General features: G+C 39.2%; 1 protein-coding gene across 1 annotated transcript in view; it reads left to right on the top strand.

Moving 5' to 3' along the window:
- Window positions 1-14,413, top strand: part of trrap (transformation/transcription domain-associated protein) — a 76,529-nt gene that overhangs the window by 47,150 nt on the left and 14,966 nt on the right. The window contains 11 exon segments of the mRNA XM_079260488.1: window positions 60-172; window positions 420-555; window positions 2,449-2,640; window positions 5,047-5,242; window positions 5,889-6,007; window positions 6,175-6,321; window positions 6,943-7,043; window positions 9,476-9,677; window positions 10,782-10,943; window positions 14,307-14,322; window positions 14,325-14,400. Of these exon segments, the coding sequence (XP_079116614.1) occupies window positions 60-172; window positions 420-555; window positions 2,449-2,640; window positions 5,047-5,242; window positions 5,889-6,007; window positions 6,175-6,321; window positions 6,943-7,043; window positions 9,476-9,677; window positions 10,782-10,943; window positions 14,307-14,322; window positions 14,325-14,400 (1,460 nt within the window).

Raw genomic sequence — 14,413 nt, forward strand, 5'->3', positions numbered from 1 at the left:
GAGCAGATTTTGTTACATATATAGATGTGTTCTAAATATCTCATAACGTATGTGTTCAGGCCCAGGAAAGCTATGAGAAAGCTATGGAGAAGGCAAGAAAAGAGCATGAAAGGAGCAACATCTCCCCAGCCATATTTCCAGAATACCAGCTGTGGGAGGACCACTGGATCCGGTACAATTTCAGGAGAAAAAATACTTTTGTATCATTAAATAATTTATGGATAAGTTTTTTGTGGATAGCTTTTATGTCTATCCATTACATGGGTTGTACAGATCTGTTTGGGTCTTTAAATCTAACCTTATCTTTTTCTTGTCAAGAAAAATATAATTTATTCTTATCAAAAATAAACGGGGATTGACTGTAAAACTAAACTACAAATGAAAGGTTTCCTAAACGTTTTCTGATTTCTTTGTTTAAGCTGTTCCAAAGAGCTGAACCAGTGGGAACCATTGACTGAATATGGCCAATCAAAAGGCCATACAAACCCTTATCTGGTGCTTGAGTGTGCTTGGAGGGTTTCAAATTGGCCTGCCATGAAGGAAGCTCTGGTACAGGTGAGAAAAACACCATCTTTATGCAAAGATGCATGCGTGTGTATATTTTTCGACACACTTTCAAATAGATGTTTTCCTATGAGCTTACAAAGGTTGCAGTAACTTCAACATGATTGCAGACAGAGAGTAATAACATGATTATAGCCCCTAAGACCATCGTACATGCAGTGGAGCCCATAGGCTGAAACCCAGAGAACCAAAGCAAACTTTTCTCATTATAGCCTTCTTACCGGTACAGTGCTGTATATTAAGTATTGTGTTAGTGTGGCGTTGTTTAACCGGATATTGGTGCTGTCTAGCTCCTCCACAACCTGACACCCCCGGGGAGGATGAGAGAGGATGCTGTAAATCTGTGGAAATGCAGTTCAGCTGTTTTGTCTGTAAATTTACTAGCCTCATGTTTCCTGAAACAGACTGTGGATGGGTGCTGAGCGTGTGATAGTACCTGACGTATAACAAATACTCCTGCTTTGCTCTTTCAAGGAGACTTGGAACCAATCCATTGAGTTGCTCTGTCCTAAGGTGACATCTAATTAAATTGTCTGGATGGCAACACCAACCACACTACATCACTTCTTCCTTGTTTTGGTCGTACTTGTCTCCTTTTCATTCATTCCTCCCCTTATTTTGTATCTCCTCCTCTTTCTGAGGTGCTTTTTCTGATATTACTACTATTCTATCCTTTCACTCTGCCCTCCATCTTTTCAACCATTTCCACACAGCTCAGGTTGTAAGAGTTAATATTTATGACAGCTGTGTGTGTGAATAATTACCTCAGCATCTGCTGCAGGATGATTTGTTTTATGGTGGAGAAGAAGAGAAAGGCTTTGCGTTTGCCTGCCTGCTCACCGCTCGCCAGCTCAGAGGCAAAGTCCAAATGTCCCTCCTTTCAATTAAAGCTGGCTGTTGATAAGAGCGGCCCTGTCTCCGGGATATTCATCAAGCTTCACCTCTGATAAGTGGGCTTTGACCGATCACTGTAATTTTCTCCAGACACAGAAGAGCTAACGCAAAAACACACCTGCGCTTTGTCTCCTCGCTCTTTCGCCCTTTTTTTTTTTTTTTTTCTTTTTCAGATTTCTCTCATTCTGCTTCACACTTACTTCCAAAAAGCAAAGCACAGGTGTGATGTAAGAGACTCCCCACGGCTATTATTTGTTTTGTGTTTATGCACTCAGTGTTTTAATCAATAGCAGGACCTTTTCCACCCCTCCAGACTCGTCAGGTGTATTAGTCATTCGCAGAAAGTCAAACTGAAATCGTTTAGAAAATAAACCCCAAACGGTATTGTTGGATATTTGTCTAAGAAGTAAATTACGCTAAGAAAATGACACTGGCCACTTCCCTCAGATGTTTTCTTTTAATCACGCTGCCACATCACAACTCGATGAAAAGTGCATGCAGTTTACCTTGCCACTACGGGAACAAAGATAAAGAGAAAACCAGCTCACCATGAACACCAGATGTGCCCACTTCTGGACGATGTGCCGCTAATTCTAAATGTGTAAAAGCATTTACCTGCATGTAACACCTACTGCTCTAAGTCAGTCAACTCTATCGTGAATCATGTGTTTTCAGATGAGCACTGTTGTGCTGTTTCACAACACTAGATGTTCCATATAGAACATGTTATGCTACAGATATGTTATAGATATATAGTTAAGAAGGTACAAGGTTCTTGGAAAATAATATAGTTACTGATGAACAAATGGACAGGAAATAGTTGACAATGCCAACAGGTCCGTAATGAGTGACATATTGTCAAGAAATGCTCCTGCTTGCCTTGTTATTATCTTTAAATACCAATCCAGAGTCAATTTTAATCAGAACTAAAGTGTGAGGTCATTTTCTGTTAATTGAATATGGAAAGTGACTGACTGTGTGCATTTCCAGGTGGACATGAGCTGTCCCAAGGAGATGGCTTGGAAGGTGCACATGCACCGTGGCTATTTGGCGATCTGCAACCCAGAGGATCAACAGCTCAACTTCATAGAGAGGCAGGTGGAAATGGCCTCTAGCCAGGCAATTCGTGAATGGAGACGGTTGCCTCACATTGTCTCCCACGTGCACACGCCGCTGCTGCAGGTCAGTACACAAAACACGGCTGTTTCACTCTTGAAAGGCTGAAGGAAGTGGGTTTGTTATGAGAAGTCCTCGAGTTGATGCATGTCAAGAGATCATTAGTAGCTCCCAGACATTGTGCTGTTGAGCATCACTGATAACAGCCAATATCTCCCTCTCATGCTCCATTTTGTAAAATTGAGACAGATGATTGAGAAAAAAAAAAAAAAGAATCAAAAACCCTTTAAGCCTCTTTGATTCCACCTTAAGAGATTACAACAGATGAGGCATAGATGGAAAAAGGCGAACAGAAGACGAATGCAGACTTGGTGCAGATAATTGAAAAAGCGGAGAGAGAAGAGAATCTTTGGGGAGGCAGGGTGGATGTACGAAGAAGAAGAAGAAGAAGAAGAAGAAGAGAGGTAGTTTGGAATTTCTGTAATTACTTTCCAGCCATCAGATAGTATTTGATTAAATTCCTGCAGCACAATTACATTTACATGATGAATGGGATGGTCTGAATGAAGGTTAGAAATGGCCCATCAGCTGGGATGAACTGATAATTGTGAAAAATATTGTACTTCCTAATTTATTTTGTTTAGGGAGATTTCATTTGGACCTAGGGGGAGTTGAGTGTTCAGTAAAGCTCCGATTCACTGCATTTATCACATCAAAATGGGTCTTTGAATGGTGTAACGATAATCTTTGGTATTGTGTGCATATTTGTGTGCTCCCATATGTGCAGTTTAATTATTTACCCGAGGCAGGCGAAAACAAGTCCTTTCTTCCTCCAGGTGACCTGTTGTAAACCTCATTCCAAACTCTGCATCTCAACTTCAGAGCTCCATGATCCATAGAAACGGAGAATCCCAGACTGCAAATACTTCTGGCTTCAAATACCATTTGAATCAAGTTATCATCAAATCCTAGCTCTCAGCAGTAAATGACGATCAATGGATTATCACCCTCACTATTGATTAGAAGGCTTGGCATTAATATTGATTGATGAGTAGTTATAATGGAATGATTGATTATGTTCACAAAGCTGCCCTGGACCAATCAATGAAGATTCTTTTCAGGGAATGAGATAGAAGCCCTCGCTTATCATTTTCACATTTTTTTCGTCTCCCTAATTTTTATTCCTTTTTTTTTTCTTCTTTAGTTTCTTTGCATGCGACATTGCAGGATATTAGATATTAAAGTAATGTAGGAAGAACTAATGATTAGCCTCGCAACATTATGTTTGTGTCAATAAAAAACTGAAAATATACTGACTTTATTATACTTACCTTAAAGCAACTTTTTTATTCTCATTAGTCTGTAAAATAAGCCTGAACAGCAAAAAACAACTCAGATTTTAGTGTAAGTTTAGTATAACGATCATATGAGACATGATGGGTTAGCATGTTTTCCTTTAAAGCTCCAAGAAAAAAATATCCTCATGTCTGATTTTTACTTGGAGCTTAGTTTATGTCAAGTTTAATTTGGTTTATTTGTTGCATTGTTTAACTTTCAGCCCTTTATACAGTTGATTATGATTCTAAACTAAGGAAAAAGGCAGCTTGATTAACATTTTTCTCTACTTATACGTTTAAACAGTAACAAAACTCTTTTTCATGCTAAATTAGTTTGTTTTCCGTTCTTGTACTACATAGTTTTGCAGTTTATTCCCCATTATCGGAGCAGGTTCTGTTCTTCTGCTCTCATCTTGCTTCTTTTTATTCTTTCCTTCGATTTTCTGATTCCTATCTCCCCTCTTTATCTGAGGGCCTTTTAATTAAATCCGCCATATCCGCCTTATAACCATGTTATGACCTATTCTTCTTACTCTTTTCTCAATTTTGTCCTTGCTTTTCTTTCCATTACATTCATTTAAGCTTTTAGATCTGTTCATCAGAGAGAAAAATAAAGGTAGCTGAAGCCAAAGTGCTAAATATATTTTTAATGGGTACTCAACACTCAAGATTACACATCAAAATATCTTTAAAAAGAAAAAAAAAAGGCATCAAACCAACCGAGGATGTAAAAAAGGTTCTTGATATTTTGCAAAACTTGGGTAATCAGACAGCAATGGAGAGCAGGCGAACACCACTTAGGGGTGTCAAACTCCAGTTTTCGAGGGCCGGTTTTGACAGGTTATTGTTGTTTTCCTGTACCAACACACTTGATTCAAATAAATTGGTTCCAACAGCTTCTTGTCAACCTATTCAATAATGTTGGAACCTGCAAAAACCTGCAGGATACTGGCCCCCTGAGGCCTGGAGTTTGACACTTGTTGTTTATGTAATTCAATGCAAAGATGGCAATAATTAGCATTAAATTTAGCTGTTCCGTTCAGAGTGTTGATCAGGCTTATCACACACAAAGTTTCAGTTTGTAATGTTCAGAACATTTAAAAGGACAGATTTTAGGTGATTGTTGTTCCCCCAGGCTGCACAGCAGATCATCGAGCTGCAAGAAGCCGCCCAGATAAACGCAGGGCTTCAGCCCACAAACCTGGGTCGGAACAACAGCCTCCATGACATGAAGACTGTGGTGAAAACCTGGAGAAATCGGCTGCCCATCATTTCTGACGACCTGTCCCACTGGAGCAGCATATTTATGTGGCGCCAACACCACTACCAAGGTATGGCATTCTCTCTTACAGTACAGCAAATAAATATAGAAGCATGTTATTTTTAGGCATTGTCCAACTGTTGCAGGACGCCACACCTCTGCTGTTATGTGCTCAGATTGCTGCTGCGGACTTCCAGGAAGACGTCTTCTGTAAAAGGCCACTTATTCTGAAACCCCTCAGGGTGCCTGTGCATATCAAAATGTCATCTCACTAAAGTACATTGTCTCTCTACAGGATAGAAGGAACACACGCACGCGTTTACCTTGCTTGCTGCTTAGTTCTCTCCAGCTGTGAATTAGAAACCATTGAAAGAGGCAGCCACTGCAAATTGTGACGTCTCAAGAAACTTGAGCTCCAACTTGCACTTGAGAGCTGAAATAATGATAGAACTGTTCAGCTGCACCAATAAAATCCTCTTTATCTATACATAACAGCCTTCAAGCCTAAAGTGAAAAGGAATTTTCTTGATAAAATTCATCGCCGTGACTCGTTTACTGTTCAATATGTTTGGTGTCCCTCGTGTCCTCTTCTCCGTTAAGACGGCTGAGCTTTTCAGGTTGCTGGAACTGTCTTCACTCTTCATTCTGCTCTGTCCACACTTGGTCACCTGTAAAAAGAAAAATGCCATTTTCATATCTGTTTTGTCTCTTTGCAGCCATAGTGACAGCGTATGAGGCAAACACACAGCATGATCCAAACAACAATAATGCCATGTTGGGAGTTCATGCTTCAGCCTCTGCAATCATTCAATACGGCAAGATAGCTCGCAAACAGGTAACTGTTCAGGCTCAGAAGCCTCTTTCAATTTAAAAAAAAAAAAAAAAAAAGAGAGAAGAAGAAAGAAATCAGTATGTGTGAATTAGGAAAAGACATCTGTCATTCTCAAGTTTATTGCTCTTTTTAAGTAGGCTTTATCCAAGCATGTCAAACTCTCTCTCCAGGGGTTGGTGAACGTGGCTCTTGACATTCTGAGCCGCATCCATACCATTCCTACAGTCCCTATTGTTGACTGTTTCCAAAAGATTAGACAGCAGGTCAAGTGTTATTTGCAGCTGGCCGGTGTAATGGGCAAGAACGAATGCATGCAGGTGAGACTTAAGATTTCTCTTCTTTTTACACATGTCTGCATTAAGCACACCTGGGGCCACATCCAACCCTAACATGTAAACACAATTTAATGCATTTATTTATCAGTACTTGTGATTATTTTTTTCCGCAGTGGCTGGCTGTGTAGTCAGGGTGTGTAAAGTAGAAAGCAGTGTTTGGGCTGGCGGTAGTAGTGAGACTTAGAAGAGACTGTAACTCAGGAACTCGCTCTTTAGCCCATGGAGTGCTCTGATTAATAGAAGCTATTCAGCTCACCACAAGTCATTAAAAGTGCCAGTAGACACTCTTCTGTCTCTTCTCTTTTTTCTTTTTTTTTCTTTTCTCATCTCTGGTTCTCAGTCTCTTTCTCCTGCTGCACATCGTTTGTCACCGCACTACATAGGAGACACCTAATCAGAGGCTCACCGCAATGGAAGTTTAGTTCCCTGAACACCTTTTTTTTTTTTTTATACTTCTTAATGAACAGTGAGCAGAGTGTGTTTGCCACTGCCTAAAATAAAATGCTGTTGGGTCTTTGTGAGTTTTTGCATAGATTAAAGTTTCCCTGCTGAATTGGTTTTTTTTTTTTTTTTTATTTTTTTTTTTAAATCTTTGTTTCTTAGGGCTTAGAGGTGATCGAGTCAACCAACCTCAAGTACTTCACCAAGGAGATGACGGCTGAGTTCTACGCTCTTAAGGGCATGTTCTTGGCACAAATCAACAAGTATGACCTCCAGCTGTTCTGTCTTTGACAACCGTTCCAGCTTTGCATAGGAACTGTCACTTTTACTTAAATCTGTTTTAACTTTTTGTTTTTTAGTATCCACATCTATCATCTGTCACAATCATTTTTTTCATGCACCTTCACATTGTCCTGAAACTGTTCATACCCCCTTAAGTCTGTGTGGGTGTTTTAACCTGCCAGAACCTGGCAGTCATATATTTATTAGGGCTGTGACGATATGCTTCAGTCCCGATTTGATTTGATTCAGATTTTTTTTGGGTGCCAATTTGATTTAAATTTTAATTCTCGCAATTCCCTGATTTTTGTAGACTAAAAAAAATGTACAAAACTTCTTTTGCTCATCAATTCTCTTGATTTCAATTAGGAAAAAACAACACAGTAGCCAGGCCATCATTCTGTTGCTATAATGGCCAAGAAGACAAGTAAAAAGATGGATTATTTTTATTAATTTAAGAAAAAAAAAAATCAAATATCGGGACTTTTTTGCTTGGAAAAACTCCCGATATTCAATTTTTTGATTAGATTTTTTTCCACCCCTAATATTTATGTGTCACTTCTTACGACAAAGTGACCTCTCTGCAAGGTAATGTTACTTGGCAACCCAGCGTGACGTGGCTTGGATGTAATCTTTGACATCACGTTGTTACAGTGTCAATAATTAGCTTTCGGCTGCAGGGGGTTTGCCTTTGGAGCACGCAGCTGCTGTCTTCATGCTCTGCTGGGCCGTGCGTACTCAGAACTTTGTAATATCCCTTTCGCCCTCGGTAACACCTTTTCGCCCATCATCTTTGACACGACATGGTGTCCTGAGGGGTGAAAGACAAATTGAGGAAGGCTTATTAAATGTATATGCAGCTCAATAATTAACTCAAGGCAATTTGCAGGAATCTCTGGGATCAGCAGAACTTGCTTCTACCTCAGCAGGGTTTATTGCAATCATTAAGTTTCCCCCTACACCGGGGGGGAGTTAACAGCAGAGTGGAGGTTAGGGGTTCGGAGGTTTGTGTATATGTTTGTGTGTGTGCGTGCAACCACATGTGTTAAGGATTTTGGGATCATTCAATTAAACGGGTGTCAGAGATTTGACAGTCTGCTGGGTGCTTGCGCTCCTGTTGAGCTGGGTAGTAGAAAACTGTTAATGTACTTGAACACTTTCAAAATGACTGAGGAAACCCCATTAAGTATTACTGGAGGGTCTTTGGCTCTGACTCCCATAGCAATCAAGCTCCCATTTTTTAATCACATGCCAAAATGCCTTCCATAATAACACATTTTAATTGATTGGTATGGGAGACATTTTACTATTAGGAAGAAGGAAAGTAGTTTGGAAGCACTCCTGAAATGGAAGACCATTTGCCATCTGCAGCTCAGTTAGACGTTTCTGTGTGACAGGCTTGTCTTCTTGTTTTGACTGGAGGTAGATCGGTTTTTTTTTGGGGGGGTGCTTCTTGCACTTTTCTGTGTTAATCAGAGAATGAGAGGTGTGTAAAAAAAAAAAAAAAATTATTCAGACTGCATGACAGCCAGAAGTTAGAAGCTGCTCGGTGTTGTGAAAATAGTTGATGATTTGGAATTTATTTCTCCGTCAGCGTTAAGTGGTGCTGTCATACTTGGATCTACTGACAGATTTTAGCCGTCTATACCTCTGTCTGCTAAGTTTTCTAAATCAGGTTGGTGTGTGTTTGTGTGACGGCTGCGTTACAGACTCAAATAAAACCTTTGAAGTTGATCGTCCCACATATTTCTCGAAGCTGTGAAAATACTCTCATGGTAGTTATTTTTATTTACATTAATGCACTTTATGTGCAAAAGTTTTGTTTTTCTTTAACCCTGTATTAAGTGGAAATATGATAAAAAGGTTTATTTAATTTGATAATGATAAAAAAAAACAAAAAAACAAAGCATGGCAACATTAACTCATGCATGTTAGATGCATAATATCATTGGATATGACTCTGCATGCTTGTTTACTGCATACTTTTATTTAATTCTGCTTTTAATTATTTTAATATAATTTATGATTTTATTATGATTTTGTTATTTTTATTTTCTTTTATGCTTTTTTCTGTAATGCTTTTAATGTTTAATTTAAAGCACTTTGAATTGTCTTGTACATGAAAGGTGCTATACAAATAAACTTGCCTTGCCTTGTTCAGAACTGGATCACAGATGTAGTTCTTCCAGGTGTTTCATCTATAGCTTACCTTTGTTAGACTTTCCTGCTTTATTCTCTCTTCCTCTGTATTTTTTTCTTTTTTAACAAAAATCTTTCTCCTTTCACTCAAATATGACTTCTCCTTTCCTAGCTACCTCTCATTTCCCCCTTCCCCCATCTGTCTGTATTACCTGGAAGCTTGTCTCTTCTAGTTCAACAGTCATGAAATCCTTCTGTTTTTTTGTTGCTTGTTTAGGTCAGAGGAGGCCAACAAGGCCTTTTCTGCCGCAGTACAGATGCACGACGTCCTGGTGAAGGCCTGGGCCATGTGGGGAGACTATCTGGAAAACATCTTTGTCAAAGATCGTCAGCTTCACTTGGGAGTCTCTGCCATTACCTGTTACCTTCATGCCTGTCGCCACCAAAATGAGAGCAAGTCACGCAAGTACCTAGCTAAGGTGAGGAGGTAACTGGGAAGGAAACAGTTCTTTGTATGGCAGATAATAAGTAAATACTCGTCATGGATTGCTTAAATTGGGAACTTAATTATTGTTGTCTGGATATGTCTTGCATGTAAGTGTAGGGTTTTTTTTCCCTCCTTTCCTCAGAAACCAGCAGCCTTTCTGCTCCCCACACATGAGGCTCAATCAGACCTTATTGCAAATAGGGTCACTTTTAATTCCCTCATTTCCTGACCTCATATTGTCCATGCATTATAGATACTGATAAGATTCTGCCACAGTTACAAGCAGAGACCAGTAATTGGATCGATTACGGTCTGGCGATAGACGGAGTGGACAGGTACCCATAAAGGATCAATACTGATGTCAAGACCATCCACTGGCACCCGGGGTTAACAGACTAATGATATCCCCCGACACCACAAACTCATGACCTCTAACATGATTCTACCTTTCTCCTTCTTAGTAATTATATAGCAGTTCGCTAAGCTTTGTGTGGGAGGGTAAAGAGACGGACCCTTTACTAACAGCATCCAGTGTTCTCACATGGAAACAGAACCAGAAACCTCTTTGTCTGGGTTTGCTTCTTCACTAGATTCACATTTATATTTTCTTTTTTGGTGATCCCAAACTCAACCATTGTGCTGCCTGACTGGGTTGGCAATGCTTAGGCCTGATGGATGAAGTGGATGACCAGTCATTATCTGCAATTATACTCAGTCTGTGTTACTACCCTGGTTGGCTTGCTAAAGTGTACCCGGGGAATCAAATGGGGTTAATGTCTTCATCATAATGTAGATGCACACCAGGTAGATGCATTGGCTGTACTTTCATCATTATAAGGATTGCCAAGACAGACTCATAATGACACTCTGCAGCCGCCCCCCCCCTGCAGTGAATGCAGCCAAAGAAACGGCAGCAGTCTCAGTAATTGTTGAGATCTTGCCCTGCTCTACTCGGTTTATTACTGTAATTTGCTTATTTAGAGATATATTGAGTATTTCAATGTGACGTAGAGAAAAAGAAAACATCCTTTATTGTTGTTTTTCTTCCCACCTGTCTACACACTCATATTTTATACTTCTTCCTTTGCATCTGAAGGTGCTGTGGCTGCTCAGTTTCGATGACAAGAACACGCTGGCAGATGCAGTGGACAAATACTGTATTGGAGTACCACCCATTCAGTGGTTGGCATGGATACCTCAGCTTCTAACCTGCTTGGTCGGGTCAGAGGGCAAACCCCTGCTCAACCTCATCAGCCAGGTAAGGCCTTTGCAACAACTTCAATTGCCAGATCAGACATTATATTACTCTGAACATCTGTCAGAGAACATGTGTCAAATAGCACATCTTCAGTTTTGTGTCTGGATGTCTGGTGAACCCATTAATCACTCCTTGGCTTCTTTCATCCATTTAGAGCTGCACATCTGGTTGGTGTGTTAGCATTAGTCCTCATACGCGTCTTTCTAATCAAGATAAATTAACTGCATTCATGGCAAAGTGGTCTCTCTCCTGCTTTCTATTTACCAAATTAGGCATTCAGATTTGTTCACTGTCCCTTTTTACAGCAATTTATAGGCTTTCACCAGTCCCTGGTGGATTGGTTTTTAAATTATTTGTTCAAGAAATGATTATAAAGTTAATATTGTATGCATCTGCACTGCGGGAACAGAGCTAGTAATTAAACCAAAGACTAATTTGCTTTGCTTAATGGAGTATTATTTCCGCACAATTTAAAGAGGGTGATCTTCAAAGAGTGGTGCGCTATAACAAACAGAAATCCTCTCAGCAGAGCAGGAATGTTCATAAAGAATATGAGAGGAAGTGTGAAGGAGGATCAGTGGGAAAAGGGTGAAAAGACTGTAAGATAACTGTAAAAGTTACTCTTTTAGTTATGGTGTTATATTTAGTTTTTATTTTTCTTCAAGTTGCCTTTTAAATTTAAGAAGTTTATACGTCACAAACATGATGTATAAACTACGAGTATGTTGGTATTTAGCTTTTTTTTATTTTATTTTTTTTTATCTGCTTCTATCATTTATCTGACAGACTGTAGAATTCTACATGTAACTTACTGCTTCTTAGTTACATATGTTGCTTTTTCTGCACCAACATGGGTTTTTCAGAGGCTGAATGTTATTTCGTTTCTGCTTTTTACTGTGTTGTTTATTTATTTCAGTTGCAGCTGGTAAAATACTACAGCTGAATAATGGTAACAAATTAAGGATAACTTATCTAAATCTAAATAAACATTTACTGAATGCTATATGTACTTTAAAAAAAAAAAGACAAATCTGGAGAATAAAAAGATAAAAATTAAGAATAATATCTGTAAGTAATGGTTTAATGCAGATTATCCAAAAACATTCAGGCTGGTTTACTAGTTTATCATTGATCTCAATAGATGTAAGTGTATGAGAGATTTTCCTTTTTATGGAAATTTGGTTGGACTTGTCATCCTGTGTCAACTTAAAGGTTGACATCTTACTCTTCTCTTCTTTTTTATGTAGAGAATAAAACACATTATGATGCATGACATTCTTTATCTTGCCTGCTCGCCTGAATTATTTAGAGTTTCTCTGCAGTGGCGGGATGTTTAAAAGAAAAAAAAAAAAAAACTTGTGTTGAAATATTGATGAAGGTGAGGAGAGAAGTGCCTGGGGGCAGGCGGGAAGATGAATCAGAAGTTAGTTGAGAATTGTGCCATCTCTTCCTCCACCCTCCCTCATTTCCTTCACCTTGTCTACAGTTCTCTCTCTTCCACTCAGCTCAGCCAGACTTCACTGAAATAAGACCTTTTCTGTCTTCCTGTTAATGTGAGGATCTTTGGTTCTTCCTCTTCCTCTTTGCCTTCTTTTCTTTATTATTAATGCAGTTGTTAGCTGCCACTTGAAACTCCCCTCTCGTCACTTCTGATTATCCCCCCATCTTTCTTTTTTAAACACTGAAAAGAAGCATTTTTTGCAGCACAGATTCACTTCACTTAAAATGCTTGAAAGGAACATGTATGGAAGTATGTTAATCTTTGAACACTTTACACAGTATCTGCAGTTGTTAACAGTTTCCATGTGTGTGTTTACTAGAAAATAGCAGCTGCAGAGGAATTTGTGACCTGCCAAAATCCCATATTATTCATTTAGTTCTCTCAGAATCACATTATGTTCTCTTAACTATGCCTCAAACCAAGGTCAGCCAAGTTTTGTGTCATCTTGATCTTTGTAGTTTGAGAAGATTTATAGGAATGTGGATATATCCAGTGTTCCAGAATCCATGTAGCCTTTGGCTAAAAAAAAGTCTCTTCTTTTCTTCCTTCTAAGGCAGCTTCTTCTGACACCACCCATCCCTGACCCATCTGTTATCATATTTAGCTCAGTTTTGTTGTGCAGATGTGGAGGTATCCCTTCCTGCCTTCAGGCATATAAAGGATATAGTAAAGATCAAGTAGCCATGTAATTGCAGCTTATAAAATTGTGCTCTGAGACCTGAGAGGATCTTGTGGTTGGGTCTGAGGATTTTTCAGTGAGAAAATTTTTTTTATTTTTATTTTTTGCATTATCTTTAAATCATTTGTTTAGTTAACATTATTCATCTATTTTACATACAAAAGTGAGGATAAATATGAGTGTGTAGGAGTGCAAATTTGGCTGCATTTAGACCAAATCCAAGAGATACAAACCTGAGCCTCAGACAGGAGTAATGATAAAAAAAATTACTATAAACAAAACAGGAACGCCATTAGTTTATAATTAAAGCTAAATATTTCAACCCTCAAATTGTTTTATGTCATGTTTCTAGTCTCTGCAGAGTATGAGGAATTTTCATTTATTTATTTTTTGAGTGATTTATTGCAGTGATCACTCACTTATGTATTCCAGTATCATTTAGTCACAAATGTGGAATTTGGTTTGTTGCCACACAGAGAATATGAATATTTGGTCAGAACTTTTTCAGCACATCCATGACAAAAAGAACATGAAGAGGTCACCTTCACTATGCTTAACTACTTCTGCATGTTAAAGATCTGAAGAATTTTAAGTCTTCACCAAAAAGACTTTTCTCTTCAAGTCAAAAGACTGCTTGTGAGCCTGCTGGAAAGCTCTCATCTATAATCCATCCACACTGAAGTGCATCACCAGAAAACATTTGCATTTTGCCTCCTTATCGTAGCTAGCTTTTCTTTTCCTTCAGACCCACAGAACAGGATTAGAAACCTGTGAATGAGACTGGATAAAACTGCTCTAATCATTAAATCTTCCTGCAATGTCAGAGACTTTTCTTGAAGTCTTGGAAGCAGTTTCATCATCAGTCACATTCACTTTTTTTCAAAAATTCACCCATGACATGTTTTTAACTCCCCCCCCCCCCCCCCCCCACCCCCCCCCCCCCCCCCCCCCCCCCAACTCCCCTGACTCGAGGCTTCAAAGCTTCTGCTCTTCGCCGAGGTCTTTGGCTGTATCAGTATGATCTCTCTCACACAGATATGCGTACAGTATCTCCTCGTGCCTCATTCTATCTACATCGCTTCCTTCTTCACTTCTGCATGCCTCGTCTCTTTCCTTCTCACTCCTCTGGAGTACAGAGGGAGAGTCTTTGAAATGTAATCTGTGACCCTCTTTTTATCTCTAGGTGGGACGAGTGTACCCCAGGCTGTCTACTTCCCAATCCGTACCCTTTACCTGACTCTCAAGATCGAGCAGAGGGAACGCTACAAGAGTGGTAAGTAAACATTGCTT

This window comes from Telmatherina bonti (genome assembly GCF_933228915.1).
Source record: "Telmatherina bonti genome assembly, chromosome: 21".
NCBI lineage: Eukaryota > Metazoa > Chordata > Actinopteri > Atheriniformes > Telmatherinidae > Telmatherina > Telmatherina bonti.